The sequence below is a fragment of the Lipotes vexillifer genome, unplaced genomic scaffold, assembly GCF_000442215.2.
Source record: "Lipotes vexillifer unplaced genomic scaffold, Lipotes_vexillifer_v1.1 scaffold4, whole genome shotgun sequence".
Taxonomy (NCBI): Eukaryota; Metazoa; Chordata; class Mammalia; order Artiodactyla; family Lipotidae; genus Lipotes; species Lipotes vexillifer.
In genome coordinates this window covers 2,358,156-2,376,820 of record NW_006785876.1, presented here as the reverse complement: position 1 = coordinate 2,376,820, position 18,665 = coordinate 2,358,156, and the positions used below count along the sequence as shown (strand labels likewise).

The 18,665-nt window shown below is 52.2% G+C and overlaps 1 protein-coding gene across 1 annotated transcript in view; it reads left to right on the top strand.

Annotated features, from left to right (window-relative positions):
- LRFN2 (leucine rich repeat and fibronectin type III domain containing 2) overlaps positions 1-18,658 on the top strand; it is a 179,917-nt gene extending 161,259 nt beyond the window's left edge. The window contains 1 exon segment of the mRNA XM_007458182.1: positions 17,689-18,658. Coding sequence (XP_007458244.1) covers positions 17,689-18,658 — 970 coding nt within the window.
- Positions 18,659-18,665: the final 7 nt, after the last annotated feature.

The following is an 18,665-nucleotide window of genomic DNA, read 5'->3' as shown; positions in this document are numbered from 1 at the left end:
CAGGTTTTGCCATCCCTCTGCATGTGTGGGATCCAGCAGTGGGCAGTATGCTGGATGTGGCCTGACCAGAGCAAAGTGGGCCGGGGGTGCCCCTCATCTGAAGGCTGCCTCAGCCCCACTGGCCTCCTCTGGTCCAAGTCCCACACTGAAAGGGTGGCCCTAACAAAGTCACTCCCCTCACATGTTCTGAGGCCATCACGCCCCCTCCTCCCTAGGCTCTTCCCAAGATGAAGTGGCCCAGCACTGTGTGGCAACCTGGTGGGTATGCGGGGGTTATAAGTGAGGTTACTGTTTGGACATCACAGCAAACATCCTGGGGTCCTCTAGTTCAAGCCTTCTTGCTGGCTCATGATCTGCCATAAAGCATTTTAAAAATTTACTCGTCTTGTTTTATACATGTTTTTATGTTGCAAGGCCCTTTATAAACTTGGTTGGAGGTTGGTGGATTATAAATCACAAAACCAATTGATGGGGCTTAGGTCAAAAGTGCCAAGTGATTGCAGATGGTTTCTCCTCCAGTAATGGTGATGATAATAAGAGCCGACCTTTCTGAGAAATGATTACATGCCAGGTGCTCTTCTAAGTGGTTTCCATTTATTGGCTCATTTAATTCTTGCAACATCCCCATGAGATGTTATTATCCTGATGAGAAAACTGAGGCCCAAAGAGGTTAAGAAGCTTACCCAAGGTGTCCCACAGCCAGGTGGGCTGGCTCTAGAGTCTGCACCTCGAGGCCTTGGTAATACACATTTAGCATTTGAGTGCTTGCTCTGTGATTTCCCCCCCACCCCCCGACCCCGCATCGAGCATGTGCACAACCCCTGGGAGACAGCTGGGACTATTATGGGCGCTTTGCAGGGTAGGAATCTCTGGGATCAGAGAGGGTAAGTAAGCTGCCCAAGTTCTCCCAGCTTGGAAGTGGCAGAGCCAGAATTCAAACCCAGGTTGGCTGTGCTCCAGAGAGCTCCTGACCCCTCCTTTTCCTCCCAGGACATGAGTTAGGATGGAGAGGAGCAAGATGGTATCTTAGGGTCACAGGTGGTGTGTTCAAACTACAGGCCAGTGACTGTGTTTCCTTTCTAGACTGTCTAGCCGCCCCTTCCCAGCCACCTAATCTATTAGCGAACCCAGACCAGCAGCCCGTGTCACTCAGACTACCATGAGGAAGCAGGGGAAGTATGAACCAGACCATCCCATCCCACCCACCACCCACACATAAGGAGGAAACGAGAGGAAAGAGGCGGGTGCTGCAGGGATGGGTCTCCGATAGACAAGTGGAAGAACTTCCAGGAGTGCTGGAAACCAGGCTTCTCTGAAAGCAGGAGGCCTCGGCTGCCGGAAGGGCCTGGAGGGTTCCATCTGAGGCAGGCAGGCTGATGCCTTTTCGTCCCTTCTCCATGCTGAGAAAACTGATGGCCGTGCCCTTGGCATTCTAATGTATGACTTGCCCTTTGAACCGTGGCTGCTTGGCCTTCCCATGGCTGCCTCCTCCCAGGACTGAAATGAAACCCGGGTCATGGGTTCAACCTTAGTGATGGGGGGTGCTCAGGGGAGAGGGGGGAGATTTATGGCTTGATCTCTGCCCTCAATAAGCCATGGTCCCCCAGAGCCACCGTGGCTGCTGCTTCTTCAGCCAAGCAAGGCCCAGGCCCAGTGCCTAGGGGCAGGCAGAGTGTGGGGCTGGGCGGTGGTGCCATGAATCTCTGACAGCCATGGGGCTCCCTGGCTCACAGACAGCCAGTGGAGGGAGCATCCGATAGATCGCAGCTGGGCTGTTGACCTTGAGTCTTAAGCGAAGTGAAGAATAAAAGGTCATATTTATTCCATCAGAGCCACAGGAGCCGTGAAATATTGGAATGTGAATAAAGACGGTGATAAATCACTCACCACCGTTGGGGACTTGGCTGATCTGTCTTCTGGCCCCATCACCCACTGGGCAAGCTGGGGCTCAGTGTGCTCAGAGAAGGAGAGAAAATAAGAGATGGGGACTCCAGGGGACCCCAAACGGACTAGAGAATCACAGAGATTCGTAGGTTCCTGGAATGTAAGATGTCCTTCACCTCAAACATCACCGCTAAAGGAGATTATCCCTGACCAGCCCACATGGAGCTGAGTTTTCCCTCCCCACGCCCAAACCCTTTCACCTTCTCTTAATCTGCTATGCTTTTTCTTTTGCCCATAGCACACTCCACTTTCTAACATAGTACATGATTTACCAGTTGTGTTAATCATTTACTGTTCACCCTCCCCCCGCCCAGAACGTCAACTTCACGGGACAAGGACTTGTGCCCTCTGCTCACTGCTGTATCCCCTCTAGCAGCACTGGCACATAACAGGTACTCCATAAAAATCGGATGAACAGATGAGTCTGGAAAGACTTTAGCAATGGTCTCATCCCAACCCCTTACCAGGGAAGAGCAGAGACTCAGATTGGGGATGGGACGTGCCCCAGTCATCCAGCCTATCGGGGATTGCAGAGCTGGGAGAAGAATCTGGGCACCCGACTCCTGGGCTCAGGTGCCGCATAGTCCAAGCTGCTATCACATCCAACAAAGGATGTGCTTGTTAGTCACATGCTATTAACTACCTATAGGACCTGGGAGCTATGCAGCCCAGGCTGGGGCAGGCCAGGGTCTTGCTTGCTTCTTCCTTTGATAAAAAACAAACAACAACAACAAAACCCGAACAGATAGTAAATTTACTGATAACTAACTTCCTAACCCAAAGAGGGCCCCAAAATACAGGTTCCATGACTGGAAGAGGTCAGGGAATTTTCCTTCCTGGGAATTTTTAAGGGGTGGTGTGAGAGTGAAGCGAGAAGCGTTTAGTAAGCACCTTCACCCCTGTGTGACTGCCAGTGTGCTGGATCCCTCACATGGATCACTCACTCAGTTCCACCTCCCGAGCAGTAATGGAGTGTAATAACAACAGCTAACATGTATTAAGCTGTGTGCCGAGCACTGTTCTTGGTGCTTTTAGGTATTCATTCATTTAATCTGCCCAACAACTCTCTGAAGTGGATAGCTTCTCTTATTGTCCCCGTGTTACAAATGAGAAACTAGAGGCAAATATGCCGTCAAATAAATGCTACTGTTCCGGGTGCTCGGGATGCATCAGTGAACAGAACACCTGGAGATCCTCGTTCTCATGGGGGAAACGGGCAACAAGCATGATAAATGGGCATATTATAGAGGTGAGGGGAGAAAATCAGTGTTACTCAAAAAGGAACCTGCAGAGCAGGGTAAGGAGCTCTGTCTTACCCAGCGGGTGGGCAAATTGCAATATTAAATAGGGTGGCCCGGCGGGCCTCACTGAGAAGGTGAGTCAGGACCAAGACTTGAAGGAGGTGAGCCAAACAGAGGTCTGCAGGAAGGGCATTTCAGGCAGAGGGACCAGCCAGGGCGAGGCCTCAAGGCTGGAGCATGTCTGAGGAGCAACGGGGGCCAGGGTGGCCACAGCAGCGGGAGAGAGCAAGGGGCAGAGTCCAGGAGACAGGGCAGGGAGGTAGTGGGGCCAGACCGCGAGGAGCCTTGCGGGCCCCTGGAGGGTGTTTTCTCCAGGCTCTGACTCATTCAAATGCTCACCTCCTTTAAATGCTCACAGAGGCTCACAGCCTCAAGCCAACACCCTCCTCTCATCTACTCACACACCAATTATGCTTCTAGTCTGGTCAGTAGACACACACACACCTACACACATACACACCAGTCAGTGGACACACACACAGCTCCCCCGCCGAGCTTCAGCCTCCATCCTGCCTATGTGGGTGGGAGAGGGGCAGGCCGCTCACCCGCCTTTGGCCCCCTCTGCAGCCCAGCGACACCCCTCCCAGCCTGGACCAGAAGAGGGAGGAAAGCAAACCAATTTCTGGAGCCTCAGACCCATGCACCCCAATATGCAGTGCTGGAGAGACCACCAGAAAGTTACAGATGTAAGTCTGTGATTTACTCACATTAGATTTACTCACATGATTACTTCCATACTAAGATTACACACCCACAGGGCCATCCTCCAGGGACCTTGAAGCACATTTAGGGGCTCATTGTCCCCACAGGAGCTGCTGCCCCAGGCTTGGGGAGGGGAGGGGGAGGGGGAGGGCAACAATACTGCTTTCAGTTATTCCCAGTTAAAACCAGGACGATGCACCTCTAGGCCAGGCCAGCCTCACCTGGAAACTCCTGACAAATGAAGGAATTCCACAGTGAAGCTTACCTTCCCACTCAGCACAAAGTGCCAACCCCCAGGCAACCCACCATTCCCCCCCAGATAGTTCACCTTCGCCGCTGCCAGAGGTCCTTCTGGGAGATGGATGGGTTGGATGGTGTTAGTATTCTCTATAAAAACTATGACGATAGATAGATGGATAGATAGATAGAGATAGATAGATAGATAGATATGGACAGATGATAGATAGATGATAGATGATAAAGTAGGTAAGCATTCACTAGATACATATATGGTCTATTGAGTATATATCATATGCCAGTGTTTTCCATACTTTATTTCTAATCCTCATATGACTCTGCAAATTAGGTTGGCAGACTGCTTTTACAAACAAGACTGAAGTTCTGGGAAGTTAAGTACTGGGATAGAGATTATGCAGCCCATAAGTTATGAGTCAGGATTTAAGCCCAGAACCCCGGTCACCCTGTTGCCAAATCCCATGTGTGCTCAGAATTGGGGACCTGGTGCCCGAACTCCCACAGCTCTTTGATGGCTATGCCTCGCCTTCCCTCCTCCTGCCTCTCCCTTGCTCCTGTCACCCCTCTCCTGGTGATATTCTTGTGGAATTCTAGAATGTCAGAATTGGACATTGAAGCACAGAGGAGGAAAGTGACTTGCCCAAGGTCACACAGCAATTCCATGAGAGAGCCAGGGTTAGAGCCTTGTCTGTCCAGCTGAACTTGAGACTATTTGGTGGGTGGGGACAGCTCTGCTCCTCCATCCACTTGACTGGACAGTGACCTCCCCACTGCCCAATGAGGTCTCACTTCAGAGGTTGTTTCTCTCCTGACCTGATTTGTCCCATCCCGGCCAGCCTGCTTGTTAGAGGCAGAGGTGTCCAGGGCAGGATCAGCAGAAACACAGGCTGGAGAAGTGCTAAGTGGGCTCCTCCAGACCACCAGCTGGAAAGGGCGTCTCTCCTCGGGGTGAGGCAGCAGGCACTCCGGCGCTGCAGCTTAGTGAGCCGGAAGTCGGGCAGGCCTCTTAGTCGTGGAGTCCAGCCTCCAGGCTTGCAGCTTGGAGAAGCCCTCAGGGAGGTGCCTGTCAGTCATTCATGCAGGGGTTCTGAGGGTCCCCATTATAAAAAATGACACCTCAACTTTGTGAGCACTTTACTAAGTGCATCCGAGGAGCTTGGAAGGTTTTCCCAACAATCTCCTGGTTCAAGATGCCTCAGCTAGCAGCTCTCAGGGCTAGGATTTGAACTTGATCTTCAGACACCTAATCCAAGTATCATCATGGCTGCTTTTGTTTTTCAATAAATTCTGAGGTTTATTTAAGAAACAGCACAGAGAATCACTTATTGCCAAGTTACTAAAGGTAATACTGATTACTGCTATTTTTAAAAACTTTTTATTGCAGTATAGTTGATTTAAAATGTTGTGTTAGTTTCTACTGGTGGCTGCTTTTTATTGCACAAATATAGCCTATGCACTATACTCAGTACTGAACAAATATCACTGTATTTAAGTTTCACAAGATGCCATAAGATCAATACTATTAACCCATTTTGCAGGCAAGAAAACTGAGTGAGGCTGAGAGATATGAAGTGACTTACCTACATTGCACAGTCAGTAAGCTTTTTATACCATAGTACAAACTTACCTGGGGGGTGATAAAGTTGCCTTCTTCAAGGAGCTTCTGATCTGACAGAGGGAGGGGATTAGAACTGGGGGAAAAGGCAGGGCCCCAAAACCCATCCATAAGATGACTGAGGACTTCATTTCATCTTGAGTTTTTCTATCAGGGGTCATCACTGACGTCACCATTGTCACTCAAACAAAACCTTGTGTTTGCTGTTCCCTGATTTATTGCCAGGAGTCATGCCAAATGTTTGACACACTTTACCTCATTTAATCCTGACACTATTCCTGCAAAGTAGGTACTAGCATTCTATGTAACTAAAACAGAGAAGGTTAGGTAATCTGCCTCAGGTCACACAACTAGTCAGTCAGTGGCAGAGTGAGATTTGAATCCAGATCCAGCTGACAGCACAGCGGATGCTGGGAACCACCATGCTTTATGTTCTGCAACCTCTTTGCATGCATTTGGTGTGTGCCAAGTTCTGCTCTGAAGCTGCCTTGTTCTCCAACAACAGGACAGATGTAAAAGAGCAAGCAGATGGCCAGGGGGCCACTCTGCCCCATCCTGTGCCCTGCCCAGACCTGACTGGGCCAACCAAGCCTGGCAACAACAGAACCACAAGGTCCCTGCCGGTGGTGACTGCACCTGAGTGTGCATCAGCCACACTGAAGTGACAAATGACACCAACAAACTCTCCTCTTCCTGCCCACCTGGCAGCATTTGCTTTGTGATAGCATCTTTTGGGCCACTTTGTTGTTGTGCTAAAATATACATAACATAAAATTTACCATTTTAACCATTTTTAAGTGTACAGCACAGGGGCCATAAGTATATTCACATTTGTGTGCAACCATCACCACCATCCATCTTCACAACTTTTTCATCATCGCAGACTGAAACTCTGTACCTATCCGACACTAACTCCTCATTCCCTCCTCCCCGTGGCAAACACTCTTCTAGTTTCAGTCTATGAATTTGACCACTCTGGTACGTCATATAAGGGGAAACACACAATATTTGTCCTTTTGCTTCCGGCTTATTTCACTTAGCATAATGTCCTCAAGATTCATCCAAGCTGTAACGTGGGTCAGAATTTCTTAAAAATATGGAATGCTTCACGAATTTGCATGTCATCCTTGTGCAAGGACCATACTAATCTCTTCTGCATCATTCCAATTTGAGTATATGTGCAGCTGAAGTGAGCACCATCATAGCAGTTTTAAGGAGTTGGTGCCACAGGTCACTTCGCCCCTGCGTGGTGCCCCTGGGAAATTATGGATCTGCTAACTGGGCAGAGTTGTCTGATCAGGTACATCACTGGATGGCACTGATTTGGCATCTGCCGGTGGTTCTAGTGCGTTTGGAGGCGGCTGTTCGGGAACCTTCATTTTGTTCACTCCTGTGTTTACAACGAGGTATAATTGGTCTGACACCTTCTGCATTTCTTCTGTAAGTGATGAATTGTTATTGAGCAAAAGCTTTTCTCAGATCCTTGGGGAGATAAATGGCAATGATCGTGGCCATCGTCGTCATCACAGGAGTACTGAATGGCCCTGGGAAGGGAGAGGAGAGGGCAGTCATGTTTTCCCCAGCACACTTAATGTCTCACATTCAGCACAGGAGGTTGGGACCGCTAGTCCCATTTCATACATGAGCAAATTGGGTTCAGAGAGAGGAAAAACTGACCCCGAGTCACACCGTTGGTCAGGGGCAGAACCAGCCTTCGAAGAGAGATTTCTGTCAGATCCCAGAGCCCACATTTTTTTTTTTTTCCTGTGATGTGCTCACCCAATCCTTGGGGGTTGGGAGCTAAGGACAATTAGATGCAGGAAAAAGTTCCACATCCGTAGAAACTTGGATGAGGAGAAACAGAGAGAGAGATAAAGATATACAGAGAGAGAAAAAGGCCTGATGAGGGGAGGGCACCTCGCCTGGGTCGGCTCAGCCTATGATGGTAGAAACATTGCTTTAGGGGACAGAATGGGAGCAACGTGGCTTAATTGCAGCTCTGGGGAAATCACAGGGTGTTTCCATTAGCCACCTGCTCAGTGTGAGCCACCGAGGTGATGCAGCTTCCAGAAAGTTCTGTGTTGTCTTGGGTAGGGGCCCTCAGGAGAAGCAGGATGTCTGGTTGGGGGAACGTGACTCTGTTCCCTGGTTCAGACCCTGCCCACCGCCCCCATACACTCAGAGGAGGGCCAAAGACAGATTGGCGTGCGATCAGTGAGGAGCAGCTGCGAGGCAAGCTGGAGAGCGTGTCCTGAAAAGATGGTGGGAAGGAATGGAAATGGAAATGTTCACTCTGGAGAAGTGGAAACTCAAGGGGGAGGTGAGGGAGCTGGTGCACAATTTGGGAAGCGCTGAAATGTGTTCAAGAAAGAAACACCTTGTCCCAGGTGTCTCTGTGGGGTTGAGTTGGGGCCGGTGGGACCAAGCAGCAGCCGTCAGACCATAGCAACGTGAGCAGGGATTCTGAGCAGCTCGGAGATTCGCGAAGCTGGGGGATGGGGGGCTGCCTGGAGTGTCCCTGGAAGTGTGTGAGTGGAGCGCTGACAGCCAGGGGGTCGATGGGCCCCCTCAACCCGGCTTTCCTGTGGTCTGTGAGTGGAGATGGCACAGGGAGAACTAGAAATAGCCGGCATCATCTTGGTGGGTCAGCCAGAGAAGTGCTAGGCTAGAGGGCAGGCTGAGGCCAGCAGAAGAGACAGACCGCCAGAGCTCAGCTGGCTGGCCCCTGAGCTGGGCTGTGTACCTGCCTCACTAGCCCGTATTTAATCTAACCTCATGCTGCGGGATTCATCTCCATCCTTGTTGGGGCCAGATGACTCCCTCAGTCAGAATCACTACATATGCTAAGCTCGCGATGGACCGGGCATGGTTTAAATTACAGGTACTGACTCATTTTGTCCTCAGAGCAACTCTGTGAGGGAGGCCCTATCATCTGTGCCCCTTTACAGAGAGGTTAAGTGGCTTGCCCAAGGTCATACAGCCGGTAAGCGATGGCACTGGGCTTTGAACCCTGGTGGTCCAGTCCCAGGCTCACACTCTCACTCCCGGCTTTGTCCCATTGATGAAGGAGCATCATGGAACAGGATGGAACTTACTCTGGGGAGATGAGTGAAGAGGCAGCCTGCTGGGGCTTGGCTCACTTTGGTTGAATTTCCAGTAATCCCTTCATTCACTCAGCCAGGGCTAGACTAACATTGTCACCACATTTCTTCTGAAAAAGACTTTTGGTGCCACACGCAGGGGGGAACATGTCCTGCTGCTGTGAATGTTGAAGCCACGATGTCTCCTATCAGCCCAGCCAGGATCCAGGTGCTGCACACATCTCCCAGGGTCTAGCTTGCATGAGATTTGCCAGCCACAAACCCTCGAGGCCTGAATTTCCACTATCAGAGATACATTACTTTTAGCTCAGCTTCACCCACCCTTTATATAACAAACCCTCCAGTGGAGTTTACTGTGTGCCAGACACTGACCCGGGTTCCTTATGAGTGACTCATTCAAACCTCATAATAACCCTATAGAGATTATAAATGCCCCATTTTTTCCAGAAATAGGATATTTCTAGGAGAATAAGGCACAGACAGGTTAAAGGAATGGCCCACAGTAAGTGATTACTGCTAGGAAGAGGCAGAACCAGCGTTTGACCCAAGCAGTCTAGCTCGAGACTCTGTCCTCCTCACCACTGCCCTCTGCCGCCTCTCTTTCTAATGGTCACTGTTCCTGAGAGGGGTGACATTCATCATGGTGATTGGATTTATCAGGGAGTTTTCTTAATAGAGACTTACACAACAGAAGTACAAGGGTAACTAGTAGATGGGAAGTAGAAAAGCAGGAACAGGGTATAGCAATGGAGGACCAGAGGGGCCCAAAGCCTCAGTTTGGCCCAGGGTTGGCCCAGCCTGTGGACCGTGGGTAAAGGGAGGTGGTACTGCCACAGGACAGAGTCTTGGGAAGGGGCTGGACCACAGGCTGAGTGGGAGGTGGAGAGTCAGAGCACTCCTGGGGGGCAGACGAGCTTGAGTCAGGCCTGGGGGAGCCCCAGAGAGACCCCACTGAACTTGGAGGCCCCAGGAGTCGAGGGAAGCTGGAAGAACCAAAAAGAAGGGATGAAGCTGTCCAGTGTCGTGGAGAGAACGCCTGGGGAGACAGAGAGAGCAGAGGCCCGGACTGAAGCCTTCAAGACCAATTGTCCTGATGCGGGAGCTGTCCCGGAGCTGGACAAGCCTCCCCGGCCTGGCTCATCTGTTTGGGGTGCCAGGACTCACATAGGAAATGGCAGGATTCCTACCACCTGCCAGAGGGCATAACAAGAGCCCCGGCCAGTAGAACTCTGAGATGGTGGGCTGCCCCCCAGCTGCACTGCCCAGTGTGGCAGCCGCTGGCCACATGTGACTACTGAGCCCTTGAAGTGTGCCTAACGTGACTGAGGAACTGAGTTTTTAACTTCATTTAAATTTAATTAGTTTGAAGTTCAGTTTAAAAGGCCACGTATGGCTACTGTATTGGACAGTGCCGGTACAGAACATTCATTTCATTCACCTGCCCTACAGAATGTTTTTGAGGGCCTACTATGTGCCGAGTGTTGTTCTAGAGGCTGGGGAAACATCAGGGAACAAAGCAGACAAAAAAGCCTCTGCTCTTAGGAGTGGGAGGAGAGAGAGAGAGGATTAACAGGAGGCCTAGTAAATAAGCAAATGATAGTGTCTGTCAGGCAATAAAAGTGTAATGGGAAAAGATGGAGCAGAGTAAGGGGCTGGGGGCTCAAGGTAAAGATGGGGGAAGCCCTCAATGTTAAACGGGACGGGAAGAGGAGGTGACAGTGGAGCAGAATTGAAAGAGGTGAGGCAGAGAGCATATGGACATCTGGAGAAAGAGCATCCAGGCAAGGGCAACAGGCGGTGCAAAGGCCCTGTGGCAGGAGCACCCTTGGCAACACCCTGAGGAACAGCAGGCAGGCCAGGTGACTGGTGCAGAGTGAGCAGGGTAAGTAGGAGGAGAGGAACTCGGAGGGGTGAGAGGCAGGTCACAAAGGGTCTGGGGGCCACGTCAGGACTTTGACTACGTGAGACAGGCCTCACTGGGGGCATTGAGCAGAGGAAGGACTTGGTCTGATCTGGGTTTTAACAGGATCCCTCTGGCTGCTTGTAGAGGAGAGGTGGGAGGAGGGGAGCAAGAGAGTTCACCCAGAGGCCAATGCAACCAAGAGTTTTGATCCCCACCCTGCCTGCTGTTCTGAGGGCTGTGGGAATGGATATTGGGGTTCTCTGCCTCAGAATCTGTCATGTTGAATGTGCCTCCTTTACTTGCTGATGGGGCAAAGTCATTGCCAATAAGACAGAGTGTCTCGGGGCACCCAGGGGAGCCCCATGTTCTCAGCAGGGGCACAGGCAGTAGGGCAGCGACAGAGCCTGGCCCCTGGCCCCTGGCCTGTCTCAGAAGTTAACGAGAGGCTCCTGATTCTCAGAGCCCTCACTGAGTCACGCCAGCTCTATGGTAATCCTGCTCTAAAGAGCAGCCATGCGCCTTCCCCCGTTATCACTTAGGGCCATGCATTCAGGGAAGGCCAGCATCTGGCACCGAAACCAGAAGAGGGGATTCTACCACTTGTACCGGTATTTCCAGTACTCCTCTCTAATGGCTCTCTGATCCTGAGACTAGAAACAACAAATATAAAACAGATTCTTCCAGATCCATAGCACTCTGTCCCACTGAGTTTGAACACAGCCTCAGAATCCTTCTCAAAACTGGCACCCAGCAAATCCTCAGCGTTGGCACACAAGACACAATGTGTTTGCAAGGCCTCTAGAACCTGGCTCCTGGCTACTACCTTGGTGACTTCATTTCCTACCACTCTCCCTTTCCCTCACTCTATTTCTGTCACACCGGCCTCCTCATGGCTCCTGCCTCAGGGCCATTGCACTGGCAGCTCCCACTGTGGGAAAACTGCCCACAGACATCCACATATCTCCCTCACTTCCTTCAGACTTCCCATGAGCATTCAGAAGTAGCAAAACAACCCTCATGGGACGCTCATCTCTACCCCTAATTAGCTATAGGGGGTAATTCAGTTAATATCTGTCTCTAAAATGGGGAGCATAATTCCAAAAGGTACTTCCCAGGGTTATCAAGAGCATTTATTGAAATAATGTGACAGTGCTGGCTTCAAATCTTGGCTAGGCACAAACATTCTCTCTATGAGACCTTGGGCAAATCACTTAACTTCTCTGAGTCTTGATTTCTTCTTCTGTAAAATGGGGATAATAATAGTACCTCCCTCATAGAGTTGCTGTGAGGATTAAATTAGTTAATACAGGTAGAGTACTCAGAACACTGCTTGACATATAGTGTGTTCAATAAATGTTAGCTGCCTTTGTAGTAATATATGTTTCTGTTTTTGGTTTTTAATTGCTGTCAAATAGTTACCCTGACTCTAAGACTTGCTTCCTGCTACCATCTGATTCTGCTCAATTCAGTTCACGGTAATACAGTATAGGGAAGACCATGCTTGGTGGCCTGGCAGCCCTGGCTAACAGCACTGGCTCAGCCGCCTTCCAGCTGTGTGACCTTGAGCAGGTGACCGATCTGCCTGAGCCTCAGTTTCTTCATCTGTAGTGTGGGGATAACTATTCCTACCTCATAGAGTCAGTGTGCAGAATCAGAGACCCAGCCTGTCAAGTGCCGGGCTTAGAGTACGTACTCAATGAATCGTACGCTAGATAGAACCAGCCATGTCTCCTCTGCTCCCTTGTAGTTGTGCAGGAAAGCAAACAGGCCCCTTTGGGACTGGCAGGTAGAGGGAGAGGCTGGGGAGCCAGGCTGCTTGCCTTGGTTTAATGAGTCCCTTTCATGTGCCCTGAGATGTCATGGCCGGCCAGAGAGGTTGGCAGGCTGGTGATTCTGTGAAGAGCCAGTAATGAGGGTGCAGAGCCAGGGAAGTGGAGTGAGGGCAGCTTGACATGGTGTCTCCAAATTAGTGCTGGGGCTCAGCAGGCAGCCGGTGCATCATCGATGGGGAAGGGGAGGAGGAGACCACCTAAAAGCGGTGATGCTGGGAGCTGAGGGGGATGGAGGCTGGAGGTAAAAGAGGTGGCGTTTGCTGACAAGTCCAGGAAGGCAAGGATCGCGTTTCTTGTGTAGACACAAGAGCCGACTTCTTCCTCTTACACAAAGACACACGCACCTCTTCAGTCACCCACACACACACTCACGCCCTCTTTTTCTCTGTCACGCCTACACATAACAGACTCCTCAAGTTCACCTCATCCTATCTGCAGGGGCCTGGATTAGCCAGGAGAGGCCAACTACTACAGCAAATGGATGCAAATGCATAAAGGCTCAAACACGGCAGAATTTGATTTCTCGCTTTCCTGAGAGTCCAGGGTGGTTTACCGGCTTAATCAGGAGGCCTTCCTCACGTGGAGACTCAGGCACCCAGTCTCCAGCATCCCTCGGGTGGGCCTTGCTGTCATCTGCCTGGCCAAGGCTGGTCACTGCACCCAGGGTCCAGCCAGCAGAGGGGAAGCAGAGTTGGGCAAGTACTCCCGCTCTTGTAAGGCCTGGCACAGAGGTGCACACACTGCTGCCACCATATTCCATTGGCCAGAACTCGCCACCTGGACACCACTAAGTGCACAGTTGGCTGGAGAATGTGGTCTGGACTGAGCCCACGAAAGGGGGACAGTAGACTTCGGCGGTCAGCTCATAGGCTTTGCCCTGAGGCCCAGGGGGAGACTCTAAGAACCTCTCCCATCTCCGTTCCCAGATGCCCCAAATAGTAGCTTTAAGGGCAGCAGTTAGGAAAGAGCAAACTTGGTCTGCAAGTGTCTCTGGGCGAGGTTACATGGGATGTCCCCTCAGAAGTGTTAGGGGACATGTGGAGCCTCTGGGGGGCTGGGTGGAAGAGGGACAGAGCAGTGACCAACATTGTCTTGAACTAGAACCTTTGTGTACTATATATAAGTGAACACCTACACACGCACACACACACGCGCACACACACACATGCTCACAAATACCCACGCAGCTGGCTCTCAAATGACAGACACGCAGACATGCCCCCCACACATCGTTTCTCACACGTGCACGCACATTCATCTGCACTCACACACCCCAACACATATCTACATGCAAGTCCATCAAGATTGTCAGGGGTGTGCTTCAAAGATGTAGAAAACGCCTCTCCCGAGAGATCCTCGGGACCAGGCAGTGTCTAAGGGTCACCAGCTGTCGTATTTAACTAAGAATCCCTGACATTTGTACAGGCCTTAATATTTAACAAAGCAGACTTTCATTCACTGCTCAACTATAGGGTAAATATTTACTCAGCAGTGACGCAAGGCCAGATATGATGACTGGCAACAGAGATGCAAAGGTGAAGACACGGCCCATGTCCTCCAGGGAGACACAGGCATCCACCGACAAGGGCTCTAGCAGAGGAAGGCAGGGGGGCTGCGGGAGCAGAGAGCAGAGGTTGGGTCAGAGGTGACGTTGAGTTAGGCCTCGAAGGATGAGGTCACCAGGTGGAGAAAGATAAGTGGTTTCTAGGAAGAGGGGCTGCTCTACACAAAGGCGTCAGGTGGTAGATTTGGGGAGTGATGAATGATTCCAAGAAGGTGGCAAAGTGCTTCCTCCAGCTGGGGTTCTACTAGATAAGATGTGCTACTGCTGACATCAAGTAATGATAGTTTTTTCCCAAAGTGCAAGGAAAAAATAAGTTTTTCCTTCTTGTTGTGTAAATTATATGTCCTTGTGTCACCTAGGATTCAGTAAGGAGAAAAAAAAAACAAAGAACACTCTAGATAGAAGAGGGAATTCAGTACTGGGGTTGGTTTACAGGTGATGGGATTGTTGAGGGGTCAGCATCACAGAGATTAGCTACAGCAGGAAGCCACTGCCACCACCCAACCCACCCAAGGATGGAGGTAATGGAGGAGATGGTTTGATCACAGCCTAAGATCCAGGTCTCTCTGGCAGGAGGTAGAGCCCCTGGAGCTGGGATCACAGAGGAGGCTCAGGAGCTGAGAGGGAGACACGACTTAAAGCAGATAAAGGAAGAAATACCTGGCTTCTCCCCTCCTCCCACCCTCCAGTCTTCCTCTGGGGCCTCCAGTGGCCAGCTCTACCTGGGAGGCAAAGGAGTCTGGGAACAGGCAAGGGAGCCTGGGAAATGTAGTTCCTCGTTGTCCATGGGAGGGCAGGTGAAAGGGAAGACAGACCTGAGAGCCAATAGCAGAATAACCAGTATGCTTCCGTGTGATTTCTTCTTAAACCTCTGCTATCAGCTGTAGAAATCAGCTGTAGATTTGTCTGCTAGTGTTAAACTGTTAGTAGTAGTAGTAGTGGGGTCTGCTTCCCAGGATAAGATGGCTAAACACTGAGATGATGATTTCTGGGCTCGGAGTCCATCTCCCGTGTCCTGGAATTGTGGTGAAGTTTAAATGCAGTGTTGAATGTGGAAACCCTTGTCACATACCAAGTGTTCAATAAAGCAGCCAGCCTGTCCCCTCCTCCATGGATATGCTCTTCCATCACTCACGACCCAGAGAGGTGGCGGAACAAGGTGGGTCAGAGGACAGGAGCCGGACTGCCTGGGATTGAATGCCAGCTCTGCCATGTTACATCTGCTTAATACCTCTGCAGAACAAGGGTCACGACAGTGGCTGCTTCAGAGAGTTGCTGTAGGGCTAAGTGAGTTGATAGAAGTAGGACACCAAAAATAGAGCCTGGCACACACTTGCCATTGAGTGTTTGCTCTCCTATTGTCTCCGTTCTGGGTGTGCACAGCTCCTGCCCTTCCAACTCACATCACTTCCCTGAGGGGGGAGGAAGTGGGCCCGTGTAGCCCTGGGCTCTGCACAGCAGTTGGCCCAGCAGAACTGAGGTCCTGCTGGTGGAGAAGCGTGAGCCTCAGTGGGCTCTGAATATTGCTCCAGGGAAGTGGGTGGCTGACCTGCCACAGGCCCGGGGCAGGGGATGCAGTTTTCACTGAGATGAGGAAAAACGTCCGAGTTTGTGGAAAAGCATAAGACCAGACTGCGGATCTAGAAGCTAGTGTTAAAGCCCCAACTGCCTCATCTTGGCAGTCCCAGCTGTGTGACCTGAGGCAAGTCACTTAGCCTCTCTGAGCCTTGGCCATTTCTCCTTTGTGACATGAGTTCACAGCATTACCATGATGCCCAGGTGAGATAAATAGACCTAAAGGGCTGGCTTGCAGGGTGCATGCTGGATCTGGGCCCCGACCTCCTCCACCCGCCTTTTCTGCCCCATGCACTGTAGCTACAGGTTGGGGATGGGGACGGGGGCAGAGGACTCAATTTCTTCCATGTAGCTTCCCCAGCAGCTGTGCGGGCCAAGAGCGAGGAGGGAGGCAGCAGCCTCCAGGGCTGCCCACTGACGGGTTGTCAATACCTGCCTGTCAGTCCCAGCCTCCGTGCGCGGTTCCCAGGTGGAAGTGTTCAGGCTCCAGTATTTCATATTTGAGATCTCAATTAAGCTGCCTGGCTCTGGGTGTGAGGGGTTGACAGGCATAGATGGAGCCCTGGATTAGTAGGGGACAGGAAAACAGAGGGCTCTTTGAGAGTGCAGGGAGATGGGGAAGGCTGCAGAGAAAGATGTGGCACCTTCAGGCCGAGGTATTCCTGCAGGGGTGAGACAGGTGTCATTTCTAGGGACCCCCACCAGAAGGCATGATACTTGCACAGAGGCCTTAGAGATCACAGTTTGCATCCATGCTTCCTGAAGGTCCAGGCAGAAGGGGCCCAGGCTATGGTGGACGGGCCCCAGTGAGGGGAGGCTGCTGCCCCCTCAGACCCTCCCTTAAGGTGAGAGACCAGTCAAGGCCTGCCCGACCAGTGATACCCTTTCCCAGGTGTCTTTGGATGTGCCTGGCTTGCTATGGCAGTGATGGAGGACCCGGCCCCTCCCTCTGAGAAACAGTTGCCCACCATTCTTCAACATTGCACCGTGCTCTTCCCCTCCAAGCAACAACCTCCCTTTCAACCTCCAGTTTTCTTCTGCTTAGACCCCAGTCTGCACCAGTGAGCGTTCTACCTCCCGAGGCATGAGAATGCCATGTGGAGATGAGGATGGAGTTGGTCCCTGAGGGCAGGACCTTGTCTGTGACTCTACAGCGCCAGGCTCAGAACAAGGCTGTCAGTGCTGAGGAATCTCTCAGGACAGACAAGGGGTGAACCCAGTCTCTGGGAGGGTTCTGAGGGGCCAGGGCCGACCTTACTCTCACCCACACTGTCCAGAGACCCAGGGACTATTTGCAGCAGACAAGGCAGAAGTGGGGAGGTGGGGCGTCCCTTTTGTTCAGTGTTTGCTTCTTTACACCTTTAATCTCTCTGCCTCTCCTGTCCCTCCCTCTGCCCCTCCCCGTGTGCTTCCTCTCTCCTCTCTGCTGAATCTCTCCCTTTTCTTCCCTGAACCTCCATCTCTAACCAATTTCCACTGTCTCTACCATCAACTATCCCCCATCTCATTCCCTCCTTTTATTTCCACATCTTCTGGGTTGTTTCCTGCAACTGATCGCCAATGTCTTTCCCTGTGTACCTGCTTCTGGCACTTCCACCCTCCACCCCGGAACCTTTCTCTCTTGTTTCCCTTTTCACCCCAATCTGTCTCTGTTCTCTCACTTGGGTCCCCCTCCTCCCCCTCCCCTCTGTCTCCCCATCTCTCCCTTTTCCTGTCTCTCCACCTGTCACCCTCTTCTGCTCTGCCTCATTCTGTGTCCTTGCATCTGTGGCTCTCTCTCCCTCTCCATCTCTCCTGTCTCTGTCACCCTCCCTCTCGTTTCTACTTCTCCTCTGTCCCCATCACCCTACTGTCCCTCACCATCGCTCCCCCTCTATGCCCACCCACCCCCCGCAGGATGATCCCAGCCTCCAACAAGGCCTTCGTGGTCAACAACCTGGTGTCAGGGACCGGCTACGACCTGTGCGTGCTGGCCATGTGGGATGACACGGCCACCACGCTCACGGCCACCAACATCGTGGGCTGCGCCCAGTTCTTCACCAAGGCTGACTACCCGCAGTGCCAGTCCATGCACAGCCAGATCCTGGGTGGCACCATGATCCTCGTCATCGGTGGCATCATCGTGGCCACGCTGCTGGTCTTCATCGTCATCCTCATGGTGCGCTACAAGGTCTGCAACCAGGAGGGTGCCGGGAAGCCGGCGGCCACCGTCAGCAACATGCACTCGCAGACCAATGGGGTCCAGCCCCCGGCGCTGGGCAGCGCACCCAGCGGGGCCCCCGCACCCGGGCCGCCCAAGGTGGTGGTGGGCCACGAGCTCATGGACTTCAGCGCTGGCCTGGCCCGAGGCAGCGACTCCTCTTCCTCCAGTTCCCTGGGCTTCGGGGAGGCTGCAGGGCTGGGACAGGGCCCCTGGAGGCTCCCACCCCCCGCCCCCCGCCCCAAGCCCAACCTTGATCGCCTGATGGGGGCCTTCGCCTCCTTGGACCTCAAAAGTCAGAGAAAGGAGGAGCTGCTGGACTCCAGGACTCCAGGCGGGAGAGGGTCTGGGACATCGGCCAGGGGCCACCCCTCGGACCGAGAGCCACTGCTGGGGCCTCCTGCAGCCCGGGCCAGGAGCCTGCTCCCCTTGCCCCTGGAGGGCAAGGCCAAACGCAGCCACTCCTTCGACATGGGGGACTTTGCAGCTGCGGCTGCAGGAGGGGTCGCCCCTGGTGGCTACAGCCCCCCTCGGAGGGTCTCGAACATCTGGACAAAGCGCAGTCTCTCTGTCAACGGCATGCTCTTGCCCTTTGAGGAGAGTGACCTGGCGGGGGCCCGGGGAACTTTTGGCAGCTCCGAGTGGGTGATGGAGAGCACGGTGTAGGCCTGGG